General features: G+C 43.7%; 1 protein-coding gene across 4 annotated transcripts in view; it reads left to right on the top strand.

Annotated features, from left to right (window-relative positions):
* LOC105703896 (max-binding protein MNT) overlaps nucleotides 1–16,717 on the top strand; it is a 34,712-nt gene extending 17,995 nt beyond the window's left edge. For 2 of the 4 annotated variants that reach the window (XM_012432702.2, XM_023433875.1), the window contains 7 exons: nucleotides 6,786–7,107; nucleotides 7,969–8,137; nucleotides 9,331–9,514; nucleotides 9,872–10,140; nucleotides 10,247–10,784; nucleotides 11,749–11,931; nucleotides 12,545–16,717. In XM_012432702.2, coding sequence (XP_012288125.1) covers nucleotides 6,786–7,107; nucleotides 7,969–8,137; nucleotides 9,331–9,514; nucleotides 9,872–10,140; nucleotides 10,247–10,784; nucleotides 11,749–11,931; nucleotides 12,545–12,966 — 2,087 coding nt within the window. In that variant the 3' untranslated portion in view covers nucleotides 12,967–16,717. The other 2 variants (XM_023433876.1, XM_023433877.1) reach the window with 2 other exon arrangements.
* Nucleotides 16,718–19,434: the final 2,717 nt, after the last annotated feature.

The raw sequence follows: 19,434 nt of genomic DNA, 5'->3' as shown, positions 1-19,434 counted from the left end.
ATTTCAGACCGAATGGTAGTGACCAGTAAAATTGAACATATATGTGCCCATAATTATGAAAGTGGTCTAAGTCATATATTTTTTGTTTCGCAATTACATTGAATTAATTTCGTTTGAAATACTATGGCGTGAAATAACTGATAAACTCATTTTTTTTTTAATTTTGACTAGGACCACTTTCATAATTATGGGCACATATATACGCTAATGATGCAAATGGGTTAAGGAGATTCGAAGGTGACTTCTTACTGCACGAGTTTACCGAATTCTTGGTTTCTCGCTCATGATCGATGGTGCGAGAATGACCGACCTATCCCAACATCTGAAAAAAAAAAAAAAACGATGATATACACATGGAAACAACATTTCTCTTCGCTGAAAAGATTCATTCGATTCGCTGCATTTATTTCGGAACTTTTGTTACAATTTGTTGCAACGTTTTTGCACTTTTTTTTTTCCCCCGTAATTTATACCTGCAAATTTTCATTGCAGAAAAATGAAGATATTTAGAAAATGTACTGAATTACCTTAATATCTTGTACGATGTACCACAACATTTTATGTAGTTGACCAAAAGTTATTAACCAAAGAATATTGTCAAGCAAATGTTTGGCTGTCCATGAACCACATCCCACGGTCGAAGGAAGAAAAATTTTATTGTTCAACGAAATATTTCTCGGCGTATAGGTAATATACATGGATATGAGAATCTAGGTTGTCTGTCAGTTTCTATCGTTCAATAGCGGGAGAAAATTATAATTGCTCAAGATGGAGGTGACGTGATAACAGCGAAATCCTTAAAAAAAAAAGAAAAGAAAAGAAAAGAAAAAAAAAGAATACATTGCGCTTTATTGAACGTGAATCATCGTAAGGAAAAGGGGATCGAGGAATGATGCACGCTTAACGGAAAATGCAATCGTCAATTGTTACCTTTACGTGACATACCGTGTATTTATACTCACGGACCTAACTCAACCTTTGCGTTACGTTACGTACGTGAGAAAGCTTTCGTTTCCTTAGTGAAGATTAACTGGCAGAACGAGAGAGACCAGAGGAGGTGGGAAAGAGTAACCGTTGAGTTTTCAACCTTTTCGAAAGTTGACACGAATTCCAGCGCGTCCTTGAACGTTCCTACACGTCCTTGTCTTATCGGCGAAGAGTCGACGTTGTTGAAAACAGATAAGACACGTACCGACAACTCGTTGATGCCTACGGCAACTTTTACGGATGAGAGTGCACTGTTACTCTAGAGAGGCAAAAAGTGTCGAATAGTATTTCAAGAAGTGGCCACTTAAAAAAAAATAAAAAATATAAAACGTGTAACTGTTTAAAAGAAAAGAGAATGGTCGTTCAACAAATGTTCCTTGTAATTCTTCGTCGTAGATTAAGTTATTAACCTCTTAACGAGCGCTCTTTTATTTTTTATTATATATATTATATTTTTTTTAAATCATTTCTGGCAATATTTGACGATCGACTTAATTCGAGTTTTTTCGTTGAGGGGTCAAAGTGATATGAAAGGGTCATTTTGTATATATCGAGACGTGAAAATGTTTATAAAACTATTCTCCAAAGTGGGTGCACCGAATTCCCTGAAACTTTAACACGTGATTATTGAGGTCTCAAGGAAGAACGCGATGCCCGTGAAATTTGATTTTTCGAAGAGAAAAAAATAAAATGTTTTATTTTGGTTCATGTTCGGGATAAACAGAGAATTTTTGCCGAAAAATGACATTTCACGGGCATCGCGTTAATCCTTAAGGCCTTCATAATCTCGTGATGAAGTTTCAAATGATTCGGTGCACCCAATTTGGAGAAAAGCTTTATAAGTATTTTGACTCGTTGATATGTATATACGACAGTTTCATATCACCTTAAGAAAATAGGGAAAAGGGTAGAAAGAAAAAGAGGAAAAAAAAAAGAAAAAGAAAAACACGTGGAACGTCGCGTTTTGCCGCGTCTCGAGGGGAAAGGCCTCCTCCGGTCGTTGGGATATCCTTTCCCCGAGGTCGTTGCAGTCCGTTTCTGGGTGAGCCAATGTAATGCCAAGTCTATTACTAATGTGCAATAGGCCGTTGACTTGTCCACGTCACTGCGGACTTACGTGGTTGGCGAGTTACTTGGAGACGTCGCCGGTCACCTCCGACGGCGTTCCGGTGGAGGATGGGTTACATAGCGAGGAAATGGGCCGAAAGGAAGATTAATCGTCCTTGGTCGCACCTTACCGGCCAAATTGAATATCCGAGGGAAATTCCTCTCTCTGACGCGGCCCAAGATACTTTCCACAAGAGTAAGAAAAAAAAAAAGAAAAATGGGAGAAATGACGTGACGTATATACCTTCGTACTTCCTCAGTAGAAGTTATAATGGGGTTGTACGTAACTCGTGACTAATATGTGGGGTGTAACAGAATTCCTGGCCACGGTTTAAACATCCCTATCCTTCTTGAAAACGGAACTGATAAGTCCTGTACTATTTTTTCTTTTTTTTTTTTTCTTTTTACGGGATCCCTGTTAGTGAAGAGCGGATCGAAGAGCACATCGTAAGATGACAGTCTCACAAAGCGCGGCGCGTTAACGCGTTCAGAATAAAAAAAAAACAATCAGAACTGCGGCGGAAGTGATACACGATAAGCGCAGTTCTGATTGGTCTCCATTCTCGACGCGCTGACGCGCCGCGCTCAGTGAGACTCCGACATACGCTGTCTTGCCCCTACGACGCTGATAACAGTGCGGCTAATCGACGTAATTGATTGATCCTTTGGCAATTGATTGTCACAGGTAAACCATGCACTGCGGGAAAATAATAATACAAGCTTTTTCGACTCCATTTTCAACCTGGATAGCGATGTGTAGACCGTGGACACGACATACGCTGTCTTGCCTCTACGACGCTGATAACAGTGTGGCTAATCGACGCAGTTGGTTGATCCTTTGGCAATTGATTGTCACAGGTAAACCATGCACTGCGGGAAGAAAATAATACAAGCTTTTTCGACTCCATTTTCAACCTGGATAGCGATGTGTAGACCGTGGACACGACCTATACTGTCTTGCCCCTACGACGCTGATAACAGTGCGGCTAATCGACGCAGTTGGTTGATCCTTTGGCAATTGATTGTCACAGGTAAACCATGCACTGCGGGGAAATAATAATACAAGCTTTTTCGACTCCATTTTCAACCTGGATAGTGATGTGTAGACCGTGGACACGACATACGCTGTCTTGCCCCTACGACGCTGATAACAGTGCGGCTAATCGACGTAGTTGGTTGATCCTTTGGCAATTGATTGTCACAGGTAAACCATGCACTGCGGGAAAAAAATAATACAAGCTTTTTCGACTCCATTTTCAACCTGAATAGCGGTGTGTAGACCGTGGACACGACATACGCTGTTTTGCCCCTACGACGCTGATAACAGTGCGGCTAATCGACGCAGTTGGTTGATCCTTTGGCAATTGATTGTCACAGGTAAACCATGCACTGTGGGAAAATAATAATACAAGCTTTTTCGACTCCATTTTCAACCTGAATAGCGGTGTGTAGACCGTGGACACGAATTCTGTTGCATCGTAGAGTCCTCCGAGCAAGGGCAAATCGACGCAAGGCACACGCGGAATGTCCGCTTCCCTTGGGTCCGGGGGAAGGGGAGAAGGCTCCGACGGAAAACAAGGAAAATGTCGCCGTAGACGCGGGCCGGTCTTAAGTCCATTGTTCTAGCTCCTTTGGCTCATTCTGAGCCCCGGGGAAGCGCGATTCCTGGCATTCCTCGACGGAGACCGTCTCCGTACTTCTCTTTCTCTCTCCCGACTCCGTTCCATTCTGCGGCTCAATCTGAATGGGCGTGCTACTCGGGACTAATATTAGCTGGCACCTCTCGCCCCCCCTCGCCGCCATCTTGCACGTGGTGGGCTGACCAATGTAGAACTCGAACGTGGAACTCTTGCAACGGAGTCCGCGAGCTTGTGAATGCATGGATCTATAATGAAACTAATGGAGGCTATCGCAGCGCGGGTGGAGCTTAAGGTGAAGTGAAACATCCTTCAAATCAGTCGATTCGAATACAACACTTTTTTTTAAGGGTATTAGACGAAACTGTCCGAAACTTTGACACGTCACTCCTGATCATCTAAGAATTCTCCTAACACATTCAAAATTTGGATTTTTGAAAAGAATTTTTTAACTCAGTCCAGACCAGAACCAAAATGGCGTCGAGCTCTCATATTTCGATCGATATACAATTATCGAAGGCTCCGATATGAGAAACGAAAGGGTCACGACAATTTTACGACAATTTAGAACACTCTGGTAATCGATAAACTCGCATTTGAACGGGATAAAGGCAAAAAAAGTGTTGTATACGCTTCTATGCTAAAACGATGGTAATACGAGGTCTCGGAGTGAAAATTTAATTCACCTGGAAATCACAGATGGCGCAGGGGGTTCCTCTGCAGTCAATTAGGGCCCCAGAAAGCATGAATCAAGAGGATTTCTAGAGTTTTACTTCGATTTCTTGATAATTATTGTACGAAAATGACAGGTGGAGTATGCAATTTGGTACAATATCCAATATAATTCGATCCAGCTGTCAATATAAAAACGAACGGCGGCAACGTAGGCATTTAGGAAAATCTTCTTTATCGACGTTGATCAAGTTCCTCGACGTGTTTCACGTCACCTTAAGGTGATGTGAAAGTGCCGTGAGGAGGTCTCGTTTATGAAATTTTTCCCCGAACCGAATGTACCGAATCGTTTCAAACTTGACAATGTGAATATAGTAGCTATGAAGAAGGTCCTGACGCCCATAAAATTTCAATTTTTTTTTAAATTTGTTTATCGATGTTTCATACATTTTTTTATAAAAAATGAAATTTCATGAGTTTCAGGACCGACCTTAGGGCCTCCACGTTCACGTTGTAAAGTTTGAAACGATTCGGTACACCCAGTTTGTCGTAAAGTTTCACGAACGATTGACCTTTCGGATGCGATTTTCACATCCCCTTAAGACGAGAGGAGGGAACATCCGGCGGCCATCTTTCGTTGCTAGCGTTTTCACCTGTTTTAACACTTTGCGATCGGTGCCGCCACAGTGGCGGCATGATCTTATTCAATAGCTTGGGGAAAAATAACCCCGAAAAGCTACATTTCCTCCGACTTGGTACTCCTATCAGAGAAATTTGCCGATCGCAAAGAGTTAAAGGAGTGTAAAAACAGTCTGATATATTAATACACAGTAACCGTTACCCGACATTTGCGATTTCTAAGTTCTTAAAGACTTTGTCCTGTAGAATTTACCGTCTTCATACCTTTCGGCTCGCGTTTTACCGTACATTAAAAAAGATGTGACAGACATTTTGGTAGCCGCATTTACTAGTATCAAATTGCCGGTGTACTCATGTATATAGAGGAGTCTAGGAACGGCGATTTCCCGCGATCTGCGGACAGAGATCGCGTGTACAAGTATTATTTACGTTCGCCGACTGTTGCACGTGGTAGGGGGCTTTCACCTGCTGAGAGACACGTGTAGAGGGTGAATTGTTCACCGCCAGTCAGGCAGCGGCCGACGGGGGACGAGACAGGGGATCATTTTCATTAAGACGAGTCTGGACTCGACGAGACTTCATTTTCCTCCAATTTCCTCCGTGTCTTTTCCCCTTTGATGTAGAGAGTGATTCAGAATTATCGGATGCCTCTCACAAGGAAGGTACCTGAGGTGTCCCCCTCTGATTTTGTTCATTTTTAAATATGTTATAGAGGACTAAAATCTAAGGGACTCGTGTTTTTTTTTTTTATCGGCGGGTAAACACTTTTAGGGGGTGAAATCAGGCTTCAAAGTTGGCCGGGCAAGGGGGTGAGTTGGCTGTTTCATTTAGAAGAACTCGACCGATTTTCATGAAACAACCGTCAAAATGTAGGAAATGAAGAATTATGAAACATGCATTTGGAATTTTTCGAAAAAAAGTCATTTTTAAGGGGTGGGCCCTTTGAATACTTATTTTACCCCTTACGCGAGCAGTAATTGGTCTATCCAAATGAAACTTTTTTTGTATTGTTCTGGTCTATAAATTAACCAAGTTTCATTTGGACAGAGTAATTACTGCTCGCGTAAGGGGTAAAAGAAGTATTCAAAGGGGTGGTTCATCCCTTAAAAATGAATTTTTTACGAAAAATTCCAAATGCTTATTTCATAATTTTTCATTCCCTACATTTTGACGGTTGTTTCATGAAAATCGGTCGAGTTCTTCTAAATGAAACAGCCAACCTTGAAGCCTGATTTCACCCCCTAAAAGTGTTTATCCGCCGATTAAAAAAAACACGGGTCCCTTAGATTTTAGTCCTCTATATCATATTTAAAAATTTAGAACAATCGAAAATCATCTGTGTGACATTGTTATCATTATACAGGTAACAAAATACGTCGAGGTTTCTCGCTCGGACGAGAATTTCGTAACGTATATATATAAGGGATTTTCTTGGGATTTATTTAACCGGCCAGGTGCATAAATAATTGCACCGGGAAATTTCTTACCGTGTTTCGCAATACGATTAAGTAAGAACGTTCGAGAGAAATTAATTAAATCAGTTGCAATTTACTCGTGGAATGTTCTGATCTTCGGTCGCGCTGTACTCGCGGCCTTGCCGATGGATCTGGGTATCCGTATTAAATTATATCCTGTTGAAAACTTATTGTAATGATTGTTTGTCTATTTGTCTCCAAGCGGTAAATACATTCATAAGTGTGGCTGTTGAGCGAACGGACTCTAATTGCATCTTTTCAATTTCAGAGGAAGACCCCCTTGATACGAGCAGAACCAATGGGAACCACCTGGTTAATACCAGAGGGAGTCCGGTGGTCGGCAACGTCCGAGGAACTCCCCTGAACCCCTCCACCGGACATGTAAATGTCCTCCATTCTTCCACCTATCAGCAACACCAGCACCAGCAACATCAGCTTCACAACCAACATCACCACTATCATCAGAACAACCACAATGCTTCACAGAACCATTACCTGGATAATCACAACTCGAACCATGGACACGTCGCCGGCGGCGCCCTCGTCGTCGACCTCGAGGCCGGGCACGACAACAAGAGACACCGAAATGGGTAGGAAGCGGTTCCGATTGCTTAACGGCAGTCTGGACTCTCGAGGCTCGAAAGCTGGAATTAATTGGTTACACTCTTTTCCTTTTTATCCTGCCTTATCGACTCCTCGGCGGTCCGATTTGCCTCGATTTTTAACACTATTTCTACCAAAAGTGTCAAAAGACACCTTTTAAAATTTTAACTTGAAATTATTTTCAAAGTTTAATGATTTTTTTCTCAATTAATGTTTTGAGTTTTCGTATAATAATTGTTAAATTTATTTAGCGGTATCATTTTCCACCAGCTCGTCGAAATCTTTTGGTCGAAATAGGTATACACAAAATCGTGGNTTTCTCAATTAATGTTTTGAGTTTTCGTATAATAATCGTTAAATTTATTTAGCGGTATCATTTTCCTCCAGCTCGTCGAAACCTTTTGGTTGAAATAAGTATACACAAAATCGTGGTAGAAATAGTGATAATGAAACTCACCTCAATTTTTAACACTATTTCTACCAAAAGTGTCAAAAGACACCTTTTAAAGTTTTACCTTGAAATTATTTTCAAAGTTTAATAATTTTTTTCTCAATTAATGTTTTGAGTTTTCGTATAATTGTTAAATTTATTTAGCGGTATCATTTTCCTCCAGCTCGTCGAAACCTTTTGGTCGAAATAGGTATACACACAATCGTGGTAGAAATAGTGTTAATGAAACAAAGTGGCGCCTCCTTTGGAAGGCCATTTTTGAAAATGTGAAACACTAGATCTCTTCTTTTGAGGGCGTCAATAGGCAGAGGATATATTTTTTTTTTCTTTTTCTTTAGTGGATCTTGACGGCCGATTTATTTGAAGTGAAAACTGATGTTCTGCGTTTTTCTTTCAGACCCTGCGTTATCCGTTCAGGCACGAGGGAAGTGCACAATAAGCTGGAGAAGAACAGGAGGGCGCACCTGAAGGAATGCTTCGAGCTCTTGAAGAGGCAACTTCCGGCTCAAGATGAGAAGAAGTCTTCGAACCTTTCCATCCTTCACGCCGCAATTCGACACATCCAGGTCCGCTATCGAAGTTCTACATCAGGAACGATAATTAGGTTTCGTTGGGACATGCTCTAGCTTCGGTGTATCGGGGGATTTGCGCAAGACGAGTACTTAGAGTTGGGCCACCGAAAGCGCGGAAACCTCCAAAACCCGAGATAACTCGGTTCTCTCTCGAAGGAATGTTAAATCTCGCCGAACATCCGGTCACCTGCCAACTCTCTTATGATACTCTGTTGCCTTGGCTGTGCGTCCTACTTTTAATTATACCGGTTATTTGTAAATGTAGAACAGGCATGGAAATAGCTCAGGCGCTTAGATACGCCGAGTACACGCCATGTCACCTGTACTTCTCAGAAATTGGACGATCTTGAGCTTGTAAGTAAGTCACTGGGAAAGTCTATGCCTCGTGAGTTATAGGATTCCTGGGTCTGACATTTGGCGGGATGTTTCGCAGCGTATTGTTATCGTCGTCTAGCTTGAAGATCTACGATATGTCATGTTCTATGTAAAGTCAAGGGGGTACTAGGGAAAAAAGTAGCGCGCCATATTTTCATATCGTTCGGTTGATTGCATAATTTTCTCGACCGACGTATTCGTTACGACTCTATGGACATAATTATTTCTAGAGGAAGTCTAATTGATCCGGGTCCACGACTCTATTCGTGTTCAGGAACCGAGGGCGGGTTACTTGGTTGAACCAATGAAAGCGACTGGAAGACGCAATTAAATCAATTCCCATTCAGTCCTTTCGATATTATAATTCCGGCGTACCGACCAAAGTCTCAAGCTGTCAGTTTCACGAGTTTACGCAATTTGCGAGGGTTTTGGAGCGCTTCTAGGGCATTATTCCTACACGGCCATTGTCTTCGGAGGCTTTATACGTAACCCTGTGTACACTGTACGCACCGCAAGCGGTCCATTTGTATGTACCCTTGGCAGTACATTGTACCAGAGATTAAAGGCCCGTCAATCTGGTATATACAAAGTTAATATTCTCGAGTGATATCAAAGTGTGTAATCGATGGGCTCGATTACAGGTGGGATTCTGTAGTTTAAAAAGTATCGCATTTGCAAGCAATTGAAGCAAATCCACGACAGGTGTGCAATTAATTACGAGTCTCACGCGCGTGGGGACGTATCTTTTAGCAGGGTATCATTCGGTGAATGCGATAGAATCCTTTGAGATATCTCGAACGTCCGTGTTCCAGGCTTTGAGGAGGAAGGAAAGAGATTACGAACACGAGATGGAGAGGCTAGCCAGGGAGAAAATAGCAGCCAACCAGCGGTTGTTAGCCCTGAAAAAGGAGCTCGCAGCTACGTGGGATCACATCGACTTCAATACCCTCTTACCGGACTGCAATTTCACCATGGACGGCAATGTCACCAAGAGTGGTATATTTTTTACCAGTCCAGTACACTCGTCGCTTTCACTCATGCAAATTGGGACGGGTTCAGCCAATCATTTCTCTTTCGTTATTTTATTTTTTTTAATGCCTCATTCGAAAGAAATATTCGTTTCAAGGCGAAAGTAAACCGCTTTAATGGTAGACTCAGTCGGAACTATCCCGATAACTTCTAAATCGAATATTTTTCGCCTAATTTTTATACTCTTATCCTATGATTTATTATATTAATGGATCTAAGATTTTAACCAACATAATAGTCGGGGTTAGATGGATACCTTGAGCGGATGGAATGCTCTGTATTGTTTTGTATAATTAGTTTCGATTATTGAGGGAGTCGTTACAGTTTCAGAGGGCATAGAAGTCGACGTGACCGGCCTCGCGCGAGGTGGGACCAGGTACAGCAGCACCAGCAGCCTCAGTAGCGCAGCCACGGCGAGTTCGCCGCAAAATCTGCAGGGGACGCAGGCCAGCTCGAACGTCCATAGCCAAGTGGCAACGGCGGCTGTGGTGTGTCAAACTCAGGGTCTTAATCTGGCTCAAGGGTCCAGAGAGAGTCCTCCCGCGAGTTCCAGCCCTGGAGCCTCCACCCCTAGCATTCCTACCCCGGCGCAGGTACGCGGTTAGGCGAAACTCCGGAATCCGATCTGCCAAGATGGATTAATCGGCATCGTGCCGCATCGCGGAAAGGAGTATCGCTAACGAGAGTCCGTCGTTTCAGGAAAAGGTGAACCCTCCACCAACGGTCGTCCAGCAGCAGGCCCATCAGCTGCACCTTCCGATCAACGCGCAGATGCTAAACACGGGCCAGGGCCTGGCAACGATCGTGCCAGCCTTGCAACATCTCGGGCCCAGCTTAAGGGTCATCCCCGGAGACACGAGGCAGCTGCTGGTGACGCACACGACCGGTAGCAACGAGTCGAGACCCCTCACCCTGGCGGTTCAGAACTCCTCGGATCAGTCCAGACCCCTCACCTTGGCGGTCCAGAACTCCTCGGATCAGTCCAGGCCTCCTCTGATCGCCGTGCAGTCGAACAGCGGGAGCGAGCCTAGGCCCGTGGCCCTGGTGGTCCATTCCTCGACGGCTAACGACAACCGCGTTACGTTTGTCCACTCGAACCTGTCGAACGATAGACCCCTGGCCCTCGCCGTCCAGTCTTCTGCCAGTGACGTCAGGCCCGTCACCTTCGTGCCCTCCGGAAACGAGGGCAGGCCTCTGGTTCTGGCCGCGCATTCTCCGGCGGCCCTCAGTGTCTCCAGTAAGTCGCGAATCTCACCCTCGACTCGGTCCAAGTTCCAGTTAGTTGGGACACGGTCCAGAAGCGGGCGTACACGGCGCCAAGGAAGGTTTCGCGTCAACGTAAAATGTTAACTTCAGCCGTGGCGCCGAAGGTGGCCTTGATAGGAAGGGGCTTAAGGTGAAGTGAAACACGTCGAGGAACTTGATCGACGTCGATAAAGAAGATTTTTCTAAATGCCTACGTTGCCGACGTTCGTTTTTATATTGACAGCTGGGTAGAATTATATTGGATATTGTACCAAATGACATACTCCACCTGTCGTTTTCGTACAAGAAATATCAAGAAATCGAAGTAAAACTCCAGAAATCCTCTGGATTCACGCTTTCTGGGGCCCTAATTGACTGCAGAGGGACCCCTGCGCCATCTGTGATTTCCAGGTCAATTCAATTTTCACTCCGAGACCTCGTATTCCCATCGTTTTAGAATAGAAGCGCATACAACACTTTTTTTGCCTTTATCCCGTTCAAATGCGAGTTTATCGATTACCAGAGTGTTCTAAATTGTCGTAAAATTGTCCTGACCCTTTCGTTTCTCATATCGGAGCCTTCGATAATTGTATATTGATCGAAATATGAGAGCTCGACGCCATTTTGGTTCTGGTGTGGGCTAAGTTAAAAAATGTTTTCCAAAAATCCAAATTTTGAATGTGTCAGGACAATTCTTAGATGATCAGGAGTGATGTGTCAAAGTTTTGGACAGTTTAGTCTAATACCCTTAAAAGAAAGTGTTGTATTCGAATCGACTGATTTGAAGGGGGTTTCACTTCACCTTAAAATTTCTTATGTATTACTTCCTTTTTATTGAAATATTAGGCCTTCAAATTCAACGTTTAGCTTAACGGAGGAAGTCTCAGTACGTATGTAGATGTGCTTTCCGTTGAATACGAAGTGTATCGTTAACAGGGAATCATTTTTGTTTGCAGCCGCCCAGACGAGGATTCGAACGGGGGAGACGCAGACTGCCCACAAAATGGTTGGAGGGGTGACGTTGGTCGGCGGAAATGGTTCCGAGCTGACGCGACTTCCGGGAGGAGCGGAGCTGAACATTCTCCCCGCAAATGGTGTGTTCCGTTCCGTCAAGGCTCACCCCCTCACTATACAAGGAGGTGATTGAAAAACATATGCTAGCTAACGTACTCCGACTTGTGCCAAGCGTAACCGTTTTCTTGTCCTGCCAAGCCCGTGATATGTTATCGACGAACGTCGATTTGATCGCGTATCGGATCGGAGTACATTTATCGGTAAACACGGTAGCACTTAGGCATACATAAACGTCAGTTTGAAACGAATTAACCTGAGAACTGTCGACCCTCCGAGAAGCTCAATCGAGTTCACTCTACATCCTCCAAACGAAAGGTTTAATTGTTTACAGGGGATCAATAGAATTGGAAAATTCACTGCTGGCACCATATACCAAGGCCATGTCGCATCGTTGCGATTGTGTAATGAATTGGTGCCATATGAAAATGCCCACTTGCAGAGCAACTTGTGCGTCCAAGTGCACCGGTTGCTTTGAAAGTGTGCGACAGTCGTATTCCTAGATGAAGACCCTATGTTTCCTTGTAACGCCGAAGAGATCTTGTCCTATCTGCGCTTCACGGTTTCAAAATGCGAAGGGAAAATTTAATTCAGCTTCTTCAGATCCCACTTAGTGGATGCTTTACTTATCCTTTATGAAAAGACTCCATGTTACGATCACTGACTGTCCTGTAATTCCAGGTCTAACCCTGAGTCACGCCAGCGTGTCGCTGTCCGCGGCGACGAGCAAAACGAACTCGTCAGTGATGCAAAACGCTCCGTCCACGGGCGCAGACCCAACCGGAATAGCCCACATCGTCAGCCAGCACACCCCGTTGTCCAGTTTGACCCCGCTGGTGACCCCGATGACCGTAGTCTCCCAAGGGAACCAGGTGACGGCCCACATTCTGGCGCCGTCCAACCTGGCCGGGAAGATGATCACGACTCCGATTCTGAAATCGGTTGGCCAGGTCCCCCTAATGAACGCTCAGTATCTCAACACCACGACCCTGGTCAAGCCCGTGGTTGTTGTCAGCTCGCCGTCTAATTCGAGCTCCGTGCCGGCCTCGATAGCCGCCTCGTCCGGCACGCAGCCGTCCCCGACACCGCACTCCACCGTTTGACGGGCTCGAAGGAACCTAGAGCTGGTGTGAGAACGGAATAAGTACTCGATTCGGTACCACCGTGGAACCTGGTACCGGCTCGCCGCATCGCTGTTCATCGCTTCTCTCGCAGCGAGGCTGGATTTACATGGGATCGACGTACACCTTGGTGGTATCTTGAGCCTCCTCTTTGCGAAATTGTCAAACCTTGACGCGGCTCAAGGGCGCTGCATGACACCGAAATCGCTCCGCACTTAAGGGGCCGACTGTTTTACTCGAAGAGTGCGCCGAAATCTTGTTTGCGAGTTCCTCGAAGTCGGTGTGTCGGAAACTTTGATGCGTTAATGCCCAAAATTGAAGGGAATATTTCGTGGTTGAGGAAGGAGAGGGCGATCGGATCAAATTTGATTAAGTACTATTGTAACGTCTTGTCTCTGTTGAATGACTGTTGCCTTAGCCGACTGTTCTCGCTGATATGGATATTCGCGTGTTGAAGTCTTTGGCAGTGCTATGCACGACTGATTTCGAGGAATGATAAGAGGTTAACTCTGACAAAGAAACACCTTGTAAAGTTAAGGGTTTGATGGTAAGAAGTCAGCTCCGAATCGTCTTAACCTTGTACTTTTGTAGTCAACGTTTCCTCAAATGATATTCGGTGGCATCATTGTACCAATTGGGAATTTAAACGTACCTAAGGTCGATGCACAATTTCGTTGAAGCAATATTCACTTTTCTAAAATCTGTGTTCAACTACCAACTAATCAAGGGATGAAGTAATACATGGACAGGCGGAAGAACGTTGAATAAAGAATATTTGAAATAGTTTTTGCACTCGAGAACCGTGATAAAATCGGCTTGTAATTGTTTTAACTTTCCGGCTATTTTGTAATCCAAATCTTAATCTAAGAGGGGAATGACGCTTCCATGTACTTCCAACATCGCTGAGATTAATCCTCGGATGATCGTTACCTTTAGCTCTACCACTACCATCACTTTCGCTATCAATCGGTACGGTTATTTAAGGACTACCTCCCTCAAATTTGGAATCAACAATCGGTCACTTTTCCTCGAAAAATGGTCGATTTCGAAGTTCCTTAATTTAGCTTTTGATACCAAAAATCGTGGAAAATTGGCACGTATAATAGATGACTACAATTGTTGAACGAGAACTGCTTTGGATAAAAGAGAGATACCAGAGATTTGTGCCGAGAGTTCCGATTGATATTTTCAACCTCAAATTTAAGGGAGGTCTTAAGAGTAATCTGGTTAAGAAAAATACGTGGAAACTGTTAAGGTGGATGAAACATCGAATGCTTACTAGAGTATTTTTTTTTCTCTCTCTCTAAATAGACTGCAATGAATGACTTTTCTACAGAGCAGACCTTGGACATTTATTTAACAAAGTTCTCATGCATATTGCACATGCACGCGATTTATTTGGCTAGGCAAGATCTTACGAAAGTCGGACCATTTTGAATATATATTAACGCGTACCGTTTCTAACCCAAATATTTATTTGGGGAAATGTGGTTCTTTTATTGAATACGTGGTAGTGCATTGGTTGTCGAGTTCTTTAAAAAGATTGGACGACTAGCACATCTTACAGACATATTCTATATAATGTTATCACTATTTGCAATATTTTGCGGATGTTAAAACATCCGTAAAATGGTCGAAATGTGTTCTCGAGATTAAATGAAGGAATACGCCAAAACGCGGTTTTGAGTGCACGGTAATAATTTTAAACAGTAGTCAATCATTTTTAGTAGCATTCTTCACTTGGAACAATTGTTAATTAATATCAAATTCAATGTTTTCTTTTACAAAATTTTGCTAAATAATACTCCCATGGTCATTTCGTACTCGTTCTTTCGTATGATAATCCAGTTAGTGTTATCGCAGTAGAGAAAAAGTTGCCACCACATTTTGCGCCGCTTGATGTAAAAGTGATTTTCCATTTTGACGGTGCATGATACACGAAACTTCCTTCCTATGACAATTGTATATGATACCAATAAGGGTCGACTTTCATCCAGAACAATCTCTCGTATTGTGTACTCTTAAAGTAGGAAACTGCATTTATATCCAGTGGTCCTTAAACAAAGGCGAAATTTTCTTGATCGAAGGTGAGGAGTCGTGCATGATTTGGATTTCTTTTTCCCGGGGTATTCCATTATCATGACGTTGTGTAATGTTGCGTTCAACGGTACAGTGTATCCACTAATTCCGAGAGTTTAGTGAGATGTCACGGGAGAAAGGTCTTCTCTCTTTTTTCTTTTTTTATCTGTCAGTATTTTTATCCGACTTTTCCTGAAAATTAATACGGAGAGACACTGTGTACAGTGTTGTCGGGGCGGACATTAAAAATGTTCCCGCGTGCGAGTTTGACCGTGATAAAAAGTAACTTCACTTTGTATATTTAAATAATATAAATGTAACGTACGGCGTTGTTCCACGTGGGTCTTGAATTTGCGTAATGGATGTAAACGGGGGAGGGTTACTCGTCGACGTTCCCTCGTCGACATCTGGCTTGTCAATTGTAGCACGTCTCGAGACTGACGATTATGTTCTCGACTTATTTGTTTACTCCTTTGCGAGAGCACCTTACTATCATTTAGTCGACGTAGGGTCAACCGGTGTGTAAAATGTGAATTAATCCTGGCGAGGGCTGTGCATCTGCATGTTTTTCCCGTGGTTATTTGAAAGATATTTATAAGAACAGATCTCACGTTCGATTCGGCAATATTTATTACGTAGTGATGCAAGTGTGAAAGTAATCCGATTGTTAAAAAAGAAACCGCCTCTATAAAACTTGCGAGCAGCGTCGTTTGAGGAGTTTTATATTCGGGAAAGATTGCCCGTGGGGATCGGCACTTGTCGTTGGAGTGATATATATGTACGTGTATATAAATATATATATCGCAGCTGTCGTCAGTATTAATTCTAACGAGGCATTACGAAGAGGGCAGTATCCATTTTAAATCTTCACGGCGTAAACGAGATTATTGCAGTCTTTGCTGAGCTCGAGCGATCGGACAATCGGATGGCTCTAAGGTAGAGCAGAAAGGGTTAGTCTGAGATTGACAACGACAGGGAATGTTAGACGATAGTCACATTTGCAGTGGAAGTAGCGTCCCAGGGAACTGACGTTACCCGTACCCATGCCACGGAATGGGTGAATCGCTAGACGTCGATGTTCCGAGGAATGGCAAGCAACGGGAGAGGGCACGAACGGACAAAATTAAAACGTTGGAATAAGGGGAGAAGCGTATGCGAACCATGTGATATAAGTAATTAATGAAATTAATTAGCATTGTAACTACTAAGTAAAAAAAAAAAAACACTAAAGCTGTTTCCAGCATAGGCGTCCGCTGCTAATTATTATCTCCTTAACATAGCGAAGAAAAGAAAAGAAAAGAAAAAAAACGAATACAAAACCAGCAGATATCTAATTGTACATAGTATACAAAGAAAGTGAATCATGAAATATAATTATATTGAATACGAAAGAAAGCAAACGGTGTGCGGTGGATTTTTATTACCCTGGCTACGAGCCAGCGTCGTGCAACCTGACGACGAGAACCGCGGATGACATATCGAGTGGTCGAAGATCGTAAAGTGCGGTGCGAGTTAACTAACGAAACCTCTGCTCGACTACGAACTAATCTAGTAGGAGAGAGACGTGGACGAGAATGTGCACGTATAAGAAGAACGTTCTGTACATTTATAGAGTATGTATAAAGTAAGAATAAACGGTGTCAAATGTGTGGAAGTACTCCTATAAATCTTTACCGAATGTATCGTCGTGAGGTATTCTCTCGTTAATCAACAGTTTTATGCATAGCTTTGTCTTACACATCAGCTGTGATTCCCTTAGGTACGCAGGTGATGACGAAGGATTAACCTTGTTTAAGGAGAAACTGCCATAAGTTAAAGTAATTTATTTTTTATTAACCAGTGTCAGATGTATACGTATTGTTAGAGTACACAAGTTAATATATATATGTATATTGTCACTAAATTATGTAATCTATATTTTGCCTTACATTCGCATTAATATGAATTTCATTTTATACAAAGTATTCTATAAATATTGCATCGTTGATAATGTGTAAATATACATCATATTTGCCAGCCGATCTATACAAAAGTCGTTTATTAAACAAAATCGTTCTTTACGCTCTCTTTGCTTCTTTTTATAAGTTTTTTTTTTACCATGATTGAATTAGTGTAGTCAGACGTTTTTTAATGGAAATGATCGACTTATGTTGAAAACACTATTCCGTATTGAGTATTCTTCGGTGAGCGATGTTTAGTAATTTTAAAGTCAATCTACATATCAGTATTTCTTCACATCTGAAGTGAGAAATATGATGTATAGCGAAAATAATAATGGATAATGAAAATAAACATCGCTACTGTTTACACTTCAGACAATTCTTTTCTATTGAAATAAGTTTTTAATGCGTTCATTTAGGTAATTGATATATTATTAGGAATGTAACTAATGAATTGGAAACTTTGACAAGCGTCTTGTTACCCACAAGATCAAAGAATGCAGGGTAAGTATATATATATGTACACGTTTACTATTTTAACCATTAAGGCATTCATTTTTATTTTTCCCTGATCCTTGAATTAGGCTGCAATTGGGGCTGTCAGGTGTCAAATGCACGAGCCGTCCGCATTCTTCATCGAGGGCAGCACAGCGTCGTACGACCCTGCTCGTGAACAATCTTCCAATGTATCTCTGCATTTAAGCCAGAGATGAGTTGGGAGATTGCTCACGGGCAGGGTCGTGCGATCGCATCCTGTGCTGCCCTCTGGTTTCGTACGTTAGCTTTCACCGTTTTTTGCCCCCAAGGGCGGCGCAACGAATTTCTAGTAGGGGATCGCGCACACTCGATGGCGGTGCCATCAACCAGTCATCGTTGGCGGCTCACGTACCCGTGACGGTAATACCATGCGGCAGTTGACGGTGGCGGCTTACCTACACTTACCGACACTGCTCGCTTTTGATGGTAAGGGAAGATCACTCGTGACGCTCCATTTGACTTTACTACTTATCCACTACTATTAACACTTTACCGACCGGTGAATTTGGAAGTAAATGGCGATCACGGGCATCGCAAAATCGATTAATAGGCTTCCGTGTTTGTTCGTCATTGTTGCCTCGAAGTCGACGTGATGCGGAGCTTTGGGGCACACGTCGGTGTCGCGTACGGAACTCTCATGAAGCGAATCTGTGTGAGTGCGATCGCTCCTAGAAACTTCGCGCGTCCCAACCAGTCAAGCGTCAAACACGGGTCGAGACGTTGAGTATGTGTGCGTTCGGCGCTACACTCGACGAGTATGCGTGAGAGTCGAATACTGCGAAAAATCCTCCCGAGGCTTACTTAACTGGGGATGTAAGCCGAGTCATTTCGCATATGATTTTTACATTTACCTACTAGCGTTATCGAGCATTTTCAAGCGTTTCTATAGCGTTTTTGAACGTTTTCGAGCGTTATCTAGCGTTATCGAGTGTTTTTCGACAGTTTTCGAACGCTTTCGAGCGTTTTCGAGTGTTTGCGAGCATTATCGAGCGTTTTCAAGCGTTTTCGAGCGTTTTTCGACCGTTTTCGAGCGTTTATCGATCATTTTCAGAGCGTTCTCGAGCGTTTTCACGTATTTTCAGAGCGTTTTCGAGCGTCATAGAGCGTTTTTCGAGTGTTTTCACACGTTTTTAGAACTTTTTCGAGCAATGTCGAGCGTTTTTCAAGCGTTTTCGAGCGTTATCGATCGTTTTTCGAGCATTGTCGAGCGTCATCGATCGTTTTCGCGCGTTTTTCAAGTGTTTACGAGCCTAATCGAAGGCCGTACAGTGCCGCTGAGTGTTGTTAAGTGCAGTAGAGTGCCGGAGAGTGCCGGAGAGTTGCCGGAAAGTTGCCGGAAAGTTGCCACAGAGTGGCGGAGAGTTGCCGCAGAGTGCCGGAGAGTGCCGGAGAGTTGCCGCAGAGTGCCGGAGAGTTGCCGCAGAGTGCCGGAGGTTGCCGGAGAGTTGCCGCAGAGTGCCGGAGAGTGCCGGAGAGTTGCCGGAGAGTGCCGGAGAGTTGCCGCAGAGTGCCGGAGGTTGCCGGAGAGTGCCGGAGAGTGCCGGAGAGTGCCGGAGAGTGCCGGAGAGTGACGGCAAGTGCCAGAGATTTGTCGGAGAGTGCCGCAGCGTGCCGGAGAGTTGCCGGAGAGTGCCGGAGAGTGCCGGAGAGTTTCCGCAGAGTGCCGGAGAGTGCCGTATAGTGCCGGAGAGTTGCCGGAGAGTGCCGGAGAGTGCCAGAGATTTATCGGAGAGTGCCGCAGCGTGGCGGAGAGTGCCGGAGAGTACCGCAGAGTGTCGGAGAGTGCCGGAGAGTGCCGGAGAGTTGCTACAGAGTGCCGGAGAGTGCCGGAGAGTGCCGGAGAGTGCCAGAGAGATGCCGCAGAGTGCCGGAGAGTTGCCGGAGAGTACCGGAG

This window comes from Orussus abietinus, unplaced genomic scaffold, assembly GCF_000612105.2.
Source record: "Orussus abietinus isolate OABI.00-Male unplaced genomic scaffold, Oabi_2.0 scaffold168, whole genome shotgun sequence".
NCBI lineage: Eukaryota > Metazoa > Arthropoda > Insecta > Hymenoptera > Orussidae > Orussus > Orussus abietinus.
The sequence above is the reverse complement of the archived record's forward strand: the minus strand, read 5'-3'. Positions and strand labels throughout refer to the sequence as shown.